Source organism: Oryza sativa, chromosome 2 (genome assembly GCF_034140825.1).
Source record: "Oryza sativa Japonica Group chromosome 2, ASM3414082v1".
In the NCBI taxonomy this organism is placed as follows: domain Eukaryota; kingdom Viridiplantae; phylum Streptophyta; class Magnoliopsida; order Poales; family Poaceae; genus Oryza; species Oryza sativa.
The window spans coordinates 29,594,724-29,611,793 of NC_089036.1; the positions used below are offsets into that span (position 1 = coordinate 29,594,724).

Genomic DNA, 17,070 nt, shown 5'->3' on the forward strand with positions numbered 1-17,070 from the left:
CAATATTTGATAAACATATCATAGTTTTGCAACTATATTATATACGAACATCATGCAGTAACGCGCGAGGTATCATCTAGTTAATACTAATGCTATAACTATTGTCTTGTACACTTTAAAAGTTACAATGAGTTATAATATAATTATACTATAACTATATACTCCCTCCGTTTCACAATGTAAGTCATTCTAGCATTCCCCATATTCATATTGATGTCAATGAATCTAGACATATATAATGTCAATGTAGGAAATACTAGGATAACTTACACTGTGAAATGGAGGAAGTAGTTATGGTGTAATTACATTATAATTTATTGAAAGTTCTTCACCAATAAAACTAGCGGCAACTCTTAGCAATTCCTACTTTTCTTTCCTCGATTACATGTGAGACACACAGCTACGGATGCACACCACTCTCATATTGTCGTAGAGGCATAAATGTGTTTTCCTACACAGGTTCAAAGAAACAAAAGGTCAGCGGTATATCACTATATCCCTGACTTGTGATAACTTATGCAGTAGCTAATTTTTTTTATGGTCCATAGCAGTTTGCAGGAAACCAATATTTGAGAAGTGAAGGGAAAGAAATACAAGGAGAATTCGCTCGACTTCTCAAAGATGACAGCAACAAAGAGGGTTGAGTTATCTTCCTACGGAACTGAGATCAACGTAATCTATTCATGTGTTCCAAACAAACTTTTTGTGGGATAAAAGTTATAAGGATTCCATCCACGGAGGACCATTGAACTCCTAAATGGACTTTTCAGAGTTCTTATTCTTACGTTTTCTTACGTTCAGAATCTATTCGTGCACTTGCTACTACTTCATTTTCTACTCCTGCCATCCTGTGTGTTCCTCAGAGAATCCCTAATTCCTACCCCCGAATCGTGTGATTCAGCGTGCGTGCGTGACTGCGCTTGTCAACAAAACTGATGCTAATACTAGTATTCAGTCAAGAATCTGCAGAACTCCGTGCTCGCTGCTCATGATTCCATTCGCAACTGGAGCTTGAAAAGGAGGGGCAACTACGCGCGCAACGCGAAGCCGTTGCTTGGAGTATTTTACTTCCGCATGGGCAATTACTCCGCATCTGAGAGCGCGCCAATTAACCGCATTTCAAAACAGCACACACACAAAGGCTGACCAGGTCGTCCAAGTCCAGTGACTGACTGGTGGGCCCGGATCTGGCAGGGCCCCAGTTGTCAGCCACGTGGATGGCATATAGGGCAAACACGATTGAAAACAGCATTAGCAATTGGGGAGTTTAATATATGCAGCCTTGGGGGATCTCTAGTATAGTGCAGAGACCTTTTTTGTTTTGCAACCTTTTCTGAACTAAACAAGCAAAAGAAAAGACATCGATAAAAGGGTGTGATTAGAATATAGCTACTGGGCTACTGTCTGCGTCCTCTGAAAGAGGAAAATGGTGGTCATCAACTCTCATCATTCATCATTGTGGATTACAGGGACCAGCGGTCCTCTCTTAATCTGGTCCGCTTTGCGAAATAGATTAGCTATCGGGCGTGTATTCTCTCTGTCAATTTGGTATATTGTTCCATCAATTGCTTAATGAGGATACCGAAGATAAAATGACAAATTGGTGTTCCTCCCATTGGGAAATACCCCAAAATGATCGTGCGGATATTTTTAACCTTTTTCTACTGATGACGTAGAAAAACTCTGTATCATTAGGCATTCAACTAAGCCAAAATAATTTGGCAATTTCAATTTTTGTTGGTACAAACCAAACATATGACTATTTTTGGTAGTACGAAATTAATTTTTGGCTTGATTAAGTTTGACTAAAACCAAACTTACCATCTATTTTTTTCCATATTCCTATATTTTCACAATCCCACATCTAGGGAGCCTACATAGTCTACTTTCTGAACTAGGGGAGTATGATTTTCACTTTCATTCCTATAGTTTTTTCCTCCATCTTAATTAAATTGGATGATCTCCTTCGGTCCCGACAATCCCTACAATTTTTATTTTTGAAGCAAGAGAAAAATATGCTTTAAGTTATGCAACCTCGACAGTTCTGCGTGCAAGAATTTCTAACTGTTGTTTGACTCGTATGCGACTAAAAACAGGAAGTAAACATGGAGATGCAATGATACATGCTTACCATCGATAGCAACTATAGTTTATGATCGGAAGGGGCACAAACAACAAATTGTGGATTTTGGGTTCAGGACAAAGGGATGGGGAGGTAGTTCCAAGAGAAAATAGCCAGCTGCATGTATTGTGATATGAAATTAAGCATTCGACCAGTCTAGGTGATTTGATACTTTGATGTATATGTTTATTTTTATTCTCTCTCTCTGTCTGAATAACTGGAAAGCAATGGACTGCATATGTTTCCAAGGTGTTGTTCTGACACAGAAATTACATGACTTGTGAAACATCCATATACGTTCCATGCTTTAAGAATGGCGCTTTGTGCCTATCCATTTCAGAGCTCTCTGTTCACAAATTTGAAACTTCAATTCCTGATGATTTGTGACATTATATATAGGTAAAAAACAAGAACTCCATCAGAGTAGTAGTAGTTCACTGAAACTGTTGCTCCTGAAATTCAAAACAACTCCAGAGAAGAAAAAAAACCTTCAGAAGTTCAGATCAAAACGCTCACGTGGTGCCACCAACATCTCTATATATCTGTACGTCGCTCGGTCAAAAAGGGCAGGGAAAAGAAGGAAGAAACTCAGGCCATGATTGAGAGCCCCATGATATGCGAACTCCGAAATATATTTGGAGATCATGGACCATGATGTATATTGATGTTATTCGTCGAGAAATGACGGTAACTGGGGTCCTTTTGACGAACCTTTTTCTCCCTTGTTCATACTGCATTTGCCAATTGCAGCTGTGTCCCAGTTGATCATTCTTTTCTTGCGAGAACCAGAGATGACGCCGGAACATGGAGAGTTGGACCCCTTGGCGTCCGGATGGAGGCGAGGAAATGTGGTGTAGGTGTGGTCTCCACGTACGCCCTCCCACATGAATATAAGATGAGATGTAATGAATGCCTTGAATGGATTGCAAGAGGGGGGCGATGCAATGCAATGCAATCATGCCAATGTGCCAATGGCAATGGCAACCAACAAGCAGCTGTCACCCTCATGAAGGGGGTGCAAGTATATATGCAATGCAATTATGTGTGGGATCAATGCAACTGATCATCTGATTCTGTGCTGATTAATCAGAAGAAGAAAAACCTCCCACTCTTCTATAGTTCTTGATTGACCATTGCCACTGTTTATTTGGTATGAATCTGAGAAAGTTAGATCACATGGGCATGCACCTTGGGAAATCTATATATGAAGTGATGACTAATGCTAGAGTGATTGGGTCCAATTTAGGATTTAAGAGGAATACATGTAGGATTCAAAAATATTTTTTTGGACAGAATGAATTCATTGAACCTCCTCTAGCATTTGGGAGGGTAAATTCAGTGAACATAGCAATATCCAATCTCAAAAGTTCAGATGAGCCACCATACTGTCAAGCATGGGTTCATGGATCTGCCGCAATGATGTGGAATGTTCGTAATCCAGAATCTAAGGAGGTAATTTACAAAAAGCACACTATGTTGGAAATTGCCCTGCACTTTATATAAGCCTTTAAACGATCTCTCACCATATGCTTCTGCTTCTCATCACTGGAACTTACCGACACAAAAATATAAAAGCATGTTCTTTCAATCGAAGATAAATGTTTCTCCACTTTCTCCACTTCCAGGACAGGGTAGATGCCACAAACACACGTGGTCACCATGCAATCCATCTCAATTCTCAACAACATTTCGTCACAATGAAATACATGCATTTGTTCTCTCTCCAATGAAGTAGTGCTCCTTTTTCATACTAGGACTTTTGTAGAATCACAATTCTTGTGGGGAAAAGAAAAATCCTATGACATTCTTTTGAAACAAAGGAACATGATTGTAAAATCCATAAGGATTGATTTCCTATACCCTCATTCCATTAAAAATCAAGTCCAATACATAGCACATACTTCCTCCGTTTCACAATGTAAGTCGTTCTAGCATTTCCCATATTCATATTGATATTAATGAATCTAGATAAATATATATGTCTAGATTTATTAGCATCAATATGAATATGGAAAATGTTAGAATGACTTACATTTTGAAATGGAGGGAGTATATGATAATCCGTTGCGTTTTGAGAATCCTTCATTCTAGAGATTTTTCTTTAAATTTTTAGAGAATGATATTTTTTACCCGTTTATATGTAATTGAATATAAGCAACCTTTTAAATTGGGAACTTGGTCTCTCAAACAACCCAATCTAAAATTTTATCCTACAAATATTTAAACTTACTATCACGGGGTGGTATTCATGTCATTGCAACAAACATACCCAAGCGGAATAATTAAGGGTTGGTTTGGTTTGAGGCCTAAATTAGGCTTTCCAATATTTGACAATTTCAATAGTGTTTAGTGCCTATTTGTTTTGAAGTCAAAATTTGGCATGCCTAAGAAAATAGGCCATTTCAATAGTGAACTTAGGCTATTTTGGCTTCAATCCAAACACAACTCTGCCTTACCAAAATTAGTCATGCCAAAACTTACTAAAATTTAGCATTGATAAAATTTGGTAAGGCCTATTTTAGGCCACAAACCAAACCAACCCTAACTATTTGCCAGCCTTTCGCATTTTCGTTCTAAAGATTTCCGTAATTTTTTTCACGGCATAAATTGGCTAGCTCTGAACCCCTCAAATCTCTCAACAACTTTTCATCTCTCATGCTTTGGCCATCCATTCCACGACTAAAGTTTAAGAGATCTTTCTAACATAATAAAAAGTGCCTTTTTTATATCATGGTAGGAGGAGTAACTTGCCGGCCAGCAATCCCATTCTCAGTTTCTCACCACATCACTTCACACCACACCAAGCAGCAGCTCAACTGCAAGGCCAGAAAGAACAGGAGCGCTCCACCGGTAGATATGAGTAGAGTAGCAGTAGTACTAGAGTGGTAGTTGCGCAATTGTGCTGTGGTATACACACTCTCCGCGTTCTGGTCTGGCATAGGATTCTTGTTGGGCCGCTGTTGAGTTTTGGGGGCCGCTACTGCAAGTAGCCAAGTACGCACCGGAAAAAAAATTTAACGCCTTGAAAAGTGAAAACCCAGAGGAGGAGAAGAAAAAAAAAGGAAAAAAGAATTCCCAACAAAAGCTGCCCCCACCGGGCTAAAAAAATCGGCTCAGCCTTTTTTTTTTCCCTTTCTTCAATCCCTTTTATCCTCTTGCCTAATAGAAACCCACACACAAACACACATGAATTCGCAGGAGCTTGCAGGGTGGTGAGAGAGGAAGGGGAGAGTGAGAGAGACAAAGCATAAAGGCGAGGAGCTGGATGCCGTGAAGAAATCTTTAGCCTGAGAGAGAGGGAGAGTGAGAGAAGAAGAAGGGAGGGTGATTGCTCTGATCTGGAGCTGGTTGGGGGGAAAGGAGTTGGGAGAATCTCATGGGAGCTGTGATGAAATGGGGGAGGAGAAGCTCCTTGATCCGTTCTTGAGCCGGGAAATTTGATCTTTTTAAGCTGCGGGGTTGGGGGGAAATTTGGATCTTGAGGCTACCCGAGCGCGAAGCCTGGTTTCTTCCGGTGCTCCGTTGCTGCATTGCCTTGTTGCCCCCAGATCCGAGCTGCCGTGCGAGGGAAACTCGGATCTTTGCTTGCGCTCTCCCCAAATCCGCCCAAAATTTGGGCTCTGGAGCAAGCTGTGTTCGTGGTAGCCCCCCGTGCTTCAAATCCTTTTCAGAAAGTTCATTTGTTTAGTTGGGGGTTAGATATGGCAGTGATGCGGACTACTTTATGAGGTGTCTCCTGCCATTTTTTTTTAGAGTAGATTCGTCAGTAATGGCGGATCTTGCCATGGAGTAGTAGTAGTAGTAGTAGTAGTAGTAGTAGCAGGGGGTTCCTTCGGTGATAGCGAAGGGTGCTTAGCCATTAAGCGGCGGCGATGTCTCTGAAGAGCATTGTGCGGGAGCTGAGGGAGATGAGGGACGGCATCGGCAGCATGTCGAGGCGAGCCGCTGACGGGCGCGCCGGCGGCGGGCGCGGCGGCTCGCGGCATTCTTGGCCGGTCCTGTGGTCGGAGCAGCAGCAGCCGCCGCAGCAGCAGCAGCTGCAGCGTCAGGAGCATCAGCAGCAGCAGGGGCGGTGGGCGAACCTGCCGCCGGAGCTGCTGCTGGACGTGATCCAGAGGGTGGAGGCCAGCGAGGCGACGTGGCCGGCGCGGCGGCAGGTGGTGGCGTGCGCCGCCGTCTGCCGCTCGTGGCGCGAGGTCACCAAGGAGGTGGTGAAGACGCTCGAGGAGTGCGGCAGGATCACCTTCCCCATCTCCCTCAAGCAGGTAACAAAGCTTCTCCGTCTCTCCATGCCGGTGATAGTTTGGATTTCTCCATGGTTAACTTTGTGGATTGCTGCAGCCGGGGCCTCGTGAGCATCCAGTGCAGTGCTTTGTGAGGAGGGACAGGGCGACTTCCACCTATCTCCTCTACCTGGGGCTCAGCCCATGTAAGTTAAATTTACATCTCTGTTTTTGGTTGTTGACAAAATATATGGCTTACAAATCTTGTTCTACTACCAATTTATAAGAGTATCATGTACCATCAGTCCATCAGTATTCAGTACTAGTCCAGTTCATCTGCATCAAGATGTGTTGTTTCTGCCATTTGCAACAGTGAAAAACCAGAATAAGCTGTTTGAATGAGTTACTACCATTGTTAATTCGGTTTACCGAAATCTGTGTCAGGTAATGAATTGTGTTCCTTAAGGCTAAGGTTAGGGGAATGCAATCTGCTATGGGTGTTTCATATGCATAGCAAATTTTCATTATTTACACGAGCAGATGTTTTCTAGTGCCTGCATGTATATGAAGATTTTGTTTGTCCTGCCTGTCTTTGAGCGCTACATTATGCAAAAATTCAACCGCGGAGGAGTACTCAGTGACAAGAAAAGATAATGTTCGCCTTTTCCGATCACATCAGCTGAACTGGTTGCTCCTCCAGATCGAGAAGGAAACCAACTGTGACTAATAAACATAGAGCCTGTAAAGGTTGTTTCAACGCACTTGGCTACCTCATTAACACAAGTCTTTGTAGCGTAGCAAATGTACAAGATCCTAAGCTGAACCTAACCGTTGAACGTGCGGTGCTTTACTATTTTCCGGAATAGGTTAGACAATATGTGCAGGCAATCCATGATATGCATGCCATTCTGCAGATTCCTATTCACTCTAGATGCATAAATATCTACTTCTAACCCCCCTATCTACCAGGCTGTGGGTGCAGTCCACAACAAACTTGGTACGTATGCTGTTTAGTACTTCCTCTGTCCCAAAATATAAGAACCTAGGATCGTGTCCAGATTCGTAGTACTAGGAAATGTCTCATCCGATTCGAAGTTCTTATATTTTGGGACGGAGGGAGTAGGATGTATTATAAGGGCTAAATAGCTCATCTCCTGTTTTGAAAATTTGAATAGAGCTAATATGGAACTCAGAATACGGACAATTAATGTTGACTACATCACTAACTATTATTCTATTTATGAATGCAGCTCTACATGGAGAAAACGACAAGCTTTTGCTTGCAGCACGCAAGATTAGGCGTGCGACCAGGACTTCTTTTGTGATCTCACTGGTCTCCAATGACTTCTCTCTATCCAGTAGCACCTATGTTGGTAAACTGAAGTAAGCACTTTATAATGTTGACTTTAAGTAATTTGGTTATTCTCTTACTTCTAGAAAGCTCACTCAAATTTATTCCCCTGTATCAGACCAAACTTCCTTGGCACAAAGTTTACAATCTTTGACAGCCAGCCTCCTTGCGATGCTGTAGTGTTGCCAAACAACCGACCAAGCAAACGACATTTCAAGCAAGTATCACCGCGATTGCCACTAGGCAATTACAATGTTGCTACGGTCTCATATGAGCTCACTGTCCTACGTAATCGAGGACCAAGGAGAATGCAATGCACCATGCACTCTATACCGGCATTGTGTATTCAGGAAGGTGGGAAGGCCCCAACCCCTACCGGCATCATCCACTCACTTGACGAACAAGTTCCCGCCTTATCAACTAGCAAAGGAAAGGAACCAGCCATAGAATTTTCATCGACAAGCCTCAGCGCTGATTTGTCTGGACCGGTCTGTACAAATGAAGTGCCTCTTGTTCTGAAGAACAAAGCTCCCCGCTGGCATGAGCAGCTGCAGTGCTGGTGCCTCAACTTCCGAGGGCGTGTTACAGTAGCATCAGTCAAGAACTTCCAGCTCGTTGCCTCAGTTGATCCTTCCCTTGGTATCCCTGCGGCAGAGCAGGAGAAGGTCATCCTCCAATTTGGGAAAATCGGAAAGGATATATTCACAATGGATTATAGGTACCCGCTCTCGGCGTTCCAGGCATTTGCGATCTGCCTGACTAGCTTTGACACCAAACCGGCGTGCGAATAACTGAAGAAAGGTATCAAACCTGTGTCTTCTCTCTATTTAGCTCAGGCAGCGTCTGATTCCGTTGGATGCTGTAAAATTCTCGGTCTTGCTATGCCAAAATGAGCCTACTCCTGGGGGAGACAGTAGCTTTGTCAGATCAAGATGAACAATGGCATCTATATCTTGGCAACTGGCAAAACCCCAGGAAAGATTTGAGTGACAATGCTGTAACCAACAAACTGCTATTGTACTATTGTTCTTGGAATGTTTAGCGGTGAAATATCACTGCGCTATGGATAATATGGACGCTGTTCATCGTGCCCTACCTCCTTCCTTGATGCTATTTACAGTGAGGTTGGCGATTATGATGCTAATTAAGGAGTATCTCCTGTGATCCATCATTTGAGCCTGTTACAGTTACAATTACTCCTGCAGAATCATCAGTAGAAAGTTAAACTCTGCAATCATCGTCAGTTTCGGCCCTGTTTAGATTTCGGCTGTGTTTAGGCTGTGTTTAGTTCAGCGCAAAGTTTGGATTTTGGTTGAAATTGGAGATGATGTGACTGAAAAGTTGTGTGTGTATGACATGTTGATGTGATGGAAAATAACTGAAGTTTGGATCCAAACTTTGGATCTAAACACAGCTAGATCCAAACTTCCAATTTTTTTTATCACATCAACCTGTCATACACACACAACTTTTCAGTCACATCGTACCAATTTCAACCCAAACTTCCAACTTTGGAAAGAACTAAACACAGCCTTTAACTTTTATTCTTCGAACTTCTAACTTTTTCTACATACACAAACTTTCAACTTTTTTGTCACATCGTTCTAATTTCTTCTAACTTTTAATTTTAGCGTGGAACTAAACACACAGCCAGAATGCATATTGGCAGTAAACTGTTGCTTGACACTGCCTCGTCGTCTGTTCGTCGCCGGCGGGCGGTGGCGGCGGCGGCGGCGGCTAACCGAGCGGTGGCTGAATCTTCTCTTCCTGGTCAAAGGCCGGCGACTGGCTGCACGTCTGCACGCGCGGTGGGGGCCAGCCGCCAGCGCAACGGCCGCCGGCCGTCCGCGTCAGCCGGCAACATCTGCGGCCCGTGGCCGCGCTCTTCACGTGGCGTGGCGACCCTATCCATGGTCCATCATCTCCTTCCTACTCGTACACGCTAGGCTTTGCCGCTGCACCAAGCATCTCCCAGCTCCGAAGTCCATGTCGCCATGACGTCACCACATGGCACGGTAGCATACGGAACAGTGGACGACGACGACGGCGACCTCCAAGCATCTCCGATGTCCATGTCGTCGTGACGTCACCACACGGTGAGTTGGTGACATACGGAAGGGAGGAAGACGAGAGTAGACGACGACCTCTGTACAGGCCGGCCTTCTAGAAGCAGCGCTATGTACTGTATTCCTTTTCTTCCATAAAAAAAACTAACTTTTGATCCTGAGTTTGAAATCAAACTCCTTAGTCCTTAAAAAAAGTTTATGTATCTGAATATGCTGATATCCAACTAAAATCCTTTAGGCATGTAATTACGATTGGAAATAAGAAGTTGGTTTTTTATTAATGGCTGAGGGACTACTGTATTTGCGCACGTGACCTTCTAGAAGGTGAGACCTGCACAAGAGGTGAAATCCGAACGTTCAAACAGGAAGGACAAGTCCAGTCTACAGAGTCACGCGCACACGAAACCCCGGGAGTTAATGCGGCAGCGGAAACCGGAAAGTGCCCGATATATACGGGGATTCGCGCGCGGCGCCGATCTGACGCGTCGTCATCAACGATTGCTAGATAGCCAAAGCTCTTTTGTTGTTTCGGTGCTCTTCGGCTTCGTCGTCGGCGAGGGAGGGTTTGGTTTGGGAAGTTGGGGGGGATGGATCGGTCGATGGAGACGGTGGAGGAGGAGGTGGAGGAGTACAGCTGGAGGGAGGTGCTGCTGCCGCGGCTCGTCCCGGTGGTGTCGGACGCGGCGCCGGAGCTGGAGCGGGAGACGGGGGAGCGCCGCCGGGGCAGGGAGCTCCTCGTCGCCGTCGACTTCGGGCCCAACTCCAAGCACGCCTTCGACTGGGCGCTCGTGCACTTCGCCCGCATGGCCGACACGCTCCACCTCGTCCACGCCGTCTCCAGTTGAGCACCCTCCCCATCACCATCCCCATCCCCGTCCGTTCACCTCCGAACTTACCTAGCCTTGTGGAGCATATATGCATCTAGTACTTTAATTAGCTTCCGGAATTTTAAATCATATACTAGGTTGATGATTAAGTAATTTATTGTAATTGCTCAAGCGAATTTAGCAACTTGATTTGTTTAGTGCACACAACCCAGTCGTCGTGTATGGATTAATTAATCAGAAGTATCTGCATCTCATTTGTCATTTGGCTGCTAGCTCACTGCACCTTTTTTTTTTTCAGATTTGAATCACCATACAAATATACATAGAATGTGATAGCAGCAGCCCAGGCAGCGAGCCTATATAATTTTCAGTAGGCTAGTTAATTGTGATACTTGTAACCCTTTTTATCTTCTATCTTAATAACATTCGGATTGGCCTTTCTTCGGTCATCCTAGCAAGATACAATGCAGCATCACCGTGTTGTGTCATTGTTTACTGTTGGATGAACCTATATAGAGGCCTGACTTCCAGGAGGTCAAATTTATGATGGACTTAGAAGTGGACTTCCGTTTGATGATCTAGTTCATTAGAGAAGTGAAAGCAGTACCCCCAGCTCAACAGCTTAATGTCGATCTTGTAACCGCTTTGTAACCTCCTTTTCTTAATAAGATTTGGTCAGCCTAATCCTTCGGCTGACCCGTTAAAAAAGGTTAAAACAGTACTGTAGTTTGAGAGACTAAGGGAATAGTAGCACTTGGGTATTGTAACTTTCTAAGTTTGAAGATTGTGGGTTGTTTTCCTGGTGTATTATCATAGAACCAGTTCTATAATCGAGGTACATCTGGTAAATTGTTTGAGATCACTCGAGCTTCCGGAATTTGTATGTTGAATAGAAGACAGTTGGTCACTCGGTCTTATAGTCTACATTCTGAAAGAAATTTAAGTTGCTACTTATTGACACATGTTTCCTTATCAATTTTTTGGATGATTGAAAATCAGGCTGATTGCGTAGTGCATAATTTGTGTAGGTGTCAATAATGATCTAGTATATGAGAAAAGTCAGGAACTCATGGAGGATTTAGCCATTGAGGCATTGAAGACATCACTGGTATGCTTTGTTCCTCCCATGCATATATTATTTTGTTGCACAAAGAAGCACCCAATGGTTATCCTTAATGGTTCATTTACATGCCTGATGCCTAATCTGTTGCCCTATAAATCTATATACATAATGCTATGGGTGGATTTTTGATGAAAACTTTGGAACCACTTTCTTGTTTGCTGAGGATCAAATTTTCTCTTCTGATATATGCATGTTCTTTTTATTGGGGATTTTACCAGGTCCGGACCAAGGCAAGGATTGTTGAAGGGGATGCTGGAAAGGTTATTTGCCGAGAGGCAGAGCGGCTAAAGCCTGCAGCAGTCATTCTGGGCACTCGTGGAAGAGGTCTAATTCAGAGGTATCAGACTCTTAAACTGCAGTCCAGTTCCAACTGTCTAAATTTTAGATAATCTTAGGACCTGATAAATTGGTTTGTAGACCTGATAAAAGATCACGACCTTGGCCAACTTTGTGAGTAGCAATTTTTCTGGTAAATAGTATACCATCAGGATGAGATTAATATCATGGGCAACCCATGGAACTTGTCATTCTAAAGCCCTTCTTTTTATGTTCTTCTAATTACAGCCCCTATTTGAAATATTGGGATGATTATGTAGTGAACCATAAAATCTGTTCACTAATATCTTGAGCTGTGAACGCTAAAATCTGCTCACTAATCCATCATCTAAAAGTGCTACTCACAAAGGACTAACTTTAACTTTCATGTTCTGATATTGTGTTTTAATAGAATAACCACTGACATTAATGGAAGAGGTATTTCAACTCTAGGGAGCATAATAATCAATTGATTTTACTCAGAATAATCTTGTGAGTATTCTTGTAAAAAATCACCACCAATGGTGTCATGCATTGGTATTGCGTGTATGTGGGTCTTTGTTTGCAAAATTTTCAAAAATCAGAATTATATGCATCGTTTCAAGGAGTAGATCTTGCAAAAATAGGCAAATAAATCTAGCATCCTTTTTACCTTTACCTTTTGATGTAAAGAAACTCCACTGATGTTCATATGTAATAGAACTTCTGCTTTTCACATTTGCTGTGAAGTGCTAAGCCCATGTTCTAATTCGATGATTGAAGAAGGCTGGCATGATTGCTAGTGAAACCACAACTTATAGCTTTACTAGGAATTGTAGTGAGATGTGCTTCAACTAATGCATTAAAGGAACATCAGCTAGAGTAGTAGGGTGCCCCTCAAGAGAAGATATGATAATTTAACGAGTTGATCTGAAATACAGTCAATCCTTGACCCTCGTGCAAATTTCTGCTGAATATTATTTTTGTCCCTTCTTTCTTTCAACCTTTTGATGCATGGTCATATTTCATTCTTGCACATGAGTTGCGGATGACATTTCAACTCCATCTCTAACTTCGCCTTTATACTGTAGTGTGTTGCAGGGAAGTGTCAGTGAATATTGCTTCCACAACTGTAAAGCAGCCCCAGTTATCATTGTTCCAGGCAAAGGTTAGTTCAAGATCTTAACTTTTCACAAAATAATTAGGGAGTACAGGTTCTTAGCTGCAGATAAGATCAAGAAGAAATTAGTTACGTTTGGATAACAAGAAAATAATTTTACATTTTCTCTACGATTTTGCATTGTAAAGAACCTAATCTTTTTATCTGAACATTATAAGCTTGCTTATGAAGTCAGGAAAGAGATTAATCAGAAAGTATATTGATGAAAGCAGTTTTTTCTTTTGGTACTTTTGTTGATTTGAGAGTAAATTTATTTATATCATGGTCTTCTAATGATAAGATTCATTTAATTGAAGTGGTTGAATTTATCGCTACTCTAAAAAAATTCAAACCAAGATAAGATGCTTAGATCCTTAGATCAGATGCCTTCTTTGAGCGGGACCTGAATGCATTCATCCAGAAATTAGAAGTATCTGTCAGCGTATATTTTGCAGACGAATTATCTTTTACTTCCAGTACAAGTAAGGTTCAGTTGTGTCTTTGCAGAAGCTGGTGAACAGTCTGTGCTTTAAAGGGCGGAAGAATGAAGATAGGTTGCAGATGATGGTGCGTCGGTATGGTGTTGTGCTTTCAATTATTGTAATTTTATACGTAGTGTTGTGAATTGTTAGCATATTTGTACTGGATTGGTATTGTTTGGTAGTGTAATGAAGGATGATGGATTGTTTAGAAGTTGGTGGAGTAGCAAGGCAAATATAAACACACAAATGTACTTGTATTGCCATTGATGACATTAGTACAGTTTCTATGAATAAAGAATCTTCAGCCACAAATATTGATGTGGTTAAAACTCTTGGAATGCGGACTTCTCCTTCCTTCATTCCTTCTTACATTTCCATTTTGAGATTGTCTAGCAAACAATCACCTGCAGGAGAAAGCAGAAGCTGGATTCAGTCACTTAAGTTAAATATAAAAGGGACTCTTTCAAGCTTTAACACTTTCATCACTCACAGGTACAAAAACTTGGTTAAGGTAAGCATAATTTTGTTCATAACATTATGCTAGCGTGCTTAAGCATAATACGTACACCTTTCACTTAATGCAAATTTATACATATGAGCTTAACGCAAATTTGTACATATGAGCAACTATACGAGGATGGATGCAGTTTTTTTAGTTCTTTAACCACCTGTCAATTTACCCTGTACTCTGAATTGTTAACTTGATCAGGAAATGTTTTATAATTTTTTTTCTGGACTAACTATTGTCTGTGTTCTTTCACATTAGGTTCAGCACAAAGTAACCTGCAAGCTTGATTCTCAGAATCAGTTACTCACTCTGTACTGACTGAAACGGTGCATCAAATCCACTGAACAAACCGTGAGAGCCAATGTCCCAACCTGCAGCTCCATTCACCTGCAGCAGCATACAGAAGCCCCCCTAAGTTCAGAAATGCAGTTACTAGAAAACCACACACCCCGTCAAGGAGGACTAATTTTTACAGCCACCTACGTTGAGGCATGGCTCCACCGATGCACCGGCCGGCACCGACATCGGCCCGCCCGGTGGTGAGTACTGGTTACTGACGACCATCTCCAGCCCATAGCCAGAGGATCCTGCAGAAGTTTGCATCTGCTGCAAGGGGCTCATCTGGAGGCAGGAAGGCTCGACCTGCGCCATCGGCAGCGCCATGGCCGGCAGAGCCGCAGGGTTGCACGCCGCCTGGCTGAGCTGCCGGCCGAAGAGGTCCTCGACGATGTTGAAGTTCACCACCGGGTTTGATGCCGCGATCTTCATGGACAAGAACTGCAAGAACAGCAGCCACGGCAAGCCCTTCGATGAACAAACACCGAGCAAGAAAGCAGAGCTGCATCCATGGAGGAGGGAGCTGGAGCGTTGGTGCTCGTACCTCGACTTGCTTCTGCAGGGACTGCACGTAGTTGATGATCTCGTCGAGCATGCCGGCCTTGCCGGTGACCTTGTTGCAACCGGGCACCAGCTCCTGCAGGTACCTCATCCTCTCGCTGATCCTCTCCCTCCTCACCTGCAAAAAAATAACAGTTTTGGCCATGTCGTCGTTAGCTCTCGCCTCGCAACAAAGACGCGAGATGGAGGCAGGATCAATGGCGGTGGCGTACCCGTTCGGCGAGGCTGTGGCTGTCCGTGGCCTGCCCACGGCGGGCTCTGACGTGGATGTAGTCGGTCTTCTGGCCGGCGGTCACCGTCGACGCCGAGGTCGCCGGGGAATCCTTGGGTGACGCCACCTCCGCCTTCTTCTTGGCTCCTGGCCGTGCCCTCTCCGGCCTTCCTTTCCCCACCGCCGCCGCCATCTGATCGGGATGACACGGCTGCTGCTGCTGTTGCTGCTTCCCTCTCTGCCTCTTGCAGATGCTGTTGCTCTCACCCTGACACAGGTACATACACAAGCCAGTCAAATACTCGGTCGGGTAGTAGCTGAACTCTTTGCAGCCAATGCACAAATCTCTCTCACCTTTGCGTCGTCCGGTCTCCTCTTCCGGAAGCTGCCTCCGCCGCCGCTGCTGCCGCTGCCGTTGCTGGCCTCCGGCGCCAGCGGCGGCTCGCCGCCTAAGCTCCCGTAACACATGCTTGCCAGGTCCTGCCACTCCTGGAGGTAGCCGAACATGGCGCGGCACTTGTCGTCGTCGAGCATGACGTCGTCGAGTAGCCCCTGGCAGAGGCTCTCGACGGTGTCAAGGTGACCCTTCCGGTGTCGTGAAACGTCGCCGCCGCCGCATTGCGCCATATTACTAACCACTTAGCAAGAAGAGAAGACGATCAATTCTAGGAACAAAGCTAAGATTTGGTTGGTTCTTCCTATCCTTTGATGCAAATAGGTAGTATGTGACCCTTTCAAGGTAAGCAACAGGATGGTAGCTAATGTGTAAGCTTAAGGGGAGGGTTCTTGTGCCTGAAGTTTGCGTGTCCCTTTCTCTCCCTCCCTCTTTTGCTCTTCAGGAATTTTTTCCTAATCCATATATATAGAGTGGACGATAGGTGGATAGAGAGGAGGAACCTTTCATTGTGTAATCGTACTTTTGGTATGAGATTGGATTTGGCCCTTTAGGTATGTTCATGTGAGGTAGGGCTGGATAAAGTAGTGCGGGTCCCTGTGTTTCAGCTGGCATATGCATTGGCTAGAACGTCTCATCAATTGGCCCTCCTGTAATCCACAAATTAGCAATTATGCTCTTGCTTTCATTTCCTCTACAAAAGAACATATAAATGTGAGAATCAATGGGATTGCTTTAGTTATGGGCATATGAATCAACACCATATCAGGCAATAAGATGTTGGCTCTTGAACCACTCCATATTATTTACTCATTATATACTGCATCATCCTTTTCAATTTGCTTTTGAATCATAGTCATAGCCATTCTCAAGTATCAACTTAAGTGATGATCATGCTCCATGCACTTAGCTAACCTTTTTCTAAAGGAATAACATGCACAAGGTTTTATTTGTGCATATACTGAAATAAGAGGTGGCTTCTGAACATTTGCTGATGCTGCAAAAGGACGATTGGGGAGGTGACAGCTGCTCCATTAACCTGTATGGACAGCTCTATCTTCTCTGCACTGACCCTTGTCCCACCACACCATACTCGCCACGTGTACATTTGCATTAAGAAATAAGATGCTCAGATTAGTGATAACCCGTTGGCCATATTACTGAACAGAACCGGACTTTGCATTCCAGTTCGTTAACACGAGTATTCCTTAATGAGCAGTGCACGTGAACATCGGCTTAATTTTTGTCCACTGACAATCTCCTGGTGATTGTCTGGAAGCATGCATTGCACCCCATCTTGGTGTCTGTTGTCTAGCACATTATGGAAGCAGGATATTGAGGGGAACTGTTAGTTTAAGTAGAAGAGACTATTTTCTTTTGAAGGGCAAGTAATGCTGCTATAGATCATGATTA

At 43.6% G+C, this 17,070-nt stretch overlaps 3 protein-coding genes across 3 annotated transcripts; 2 read left to right on the top strand and 1 right to left on the bottom strand.

Moving 5' to 3' along the window:
* The first annotated feature begins 5,306 nt into the window (after positions 1–5,306).
* Positions 5,307–9,009, top strand: LOC4330460 (tubby-like F-box protein 5). The gene is made up of 4 exons (NM_001401938.1): positions 5,307–6,387; positions 6,464–6,551; positions 7,596–7,728; positions 7,815–9,009. Exons 1-4 carry the CDS (start codon positions 5,995–5,997, stop codon positions 8,485–8,487), a joined length of 1,287 nt encoding a protein of 428 aa, NP_001388867.1. The 5' UTR covers positions 5,307–5,994; the 3' UTR covers positions 8,488–9,009.
* Positions 9,010–10,241: 1,232 nt separating this feature from the next.
* LOC4330461 (universal stress protein PHOS34) lies at positions 10,242–13,976 on the top strand. The gene is made up of 5 exons (XM_015771997.3): positions 10,242–10,602; positions 11,618–11,697; positions 11,931–12,049; positions 13,098–13,174; positions 13,673–13,976. Exons 1-5 carry the CDS (start codon positions 10,350–10,352, stop codon positions 13,696–13,698), a joined length of 555 nt encoding a protein of 184 aa, XP_015627483.1. The 5' UTR covers positions 10,242–10,349; the 3' UTR covers positions 13,699–13,976.
* On the bottom strand, positions 13,883–16,795 carry LOC4330462 (basic helix-loop-helix protein 79-like). The gene is made up of 6 exons (XM_015771995.3): positions 15,618–16,795; positions 15,265–15,531; positions 15,036–15,170; positions 14,639–14,932; positions 14,464–14,542; positions 13,883–14,051 (listed from the first exon to the last, which is right to left on the bottom strand). The coding sequence occupies exons 1-6, from the start codon at positions 15,888–15,890 to the stop codon at positions 14,014–14,016; spliced, it is 1,086 nt and encodes a 361-aa protein (XP_015627481.1). The 5' UTR covers positions 15,891–16,795; the 3' UTR covers positions 13,883–14,013.
* Positions 16,796–17,070: the final 275 nt, after the last annotated feature.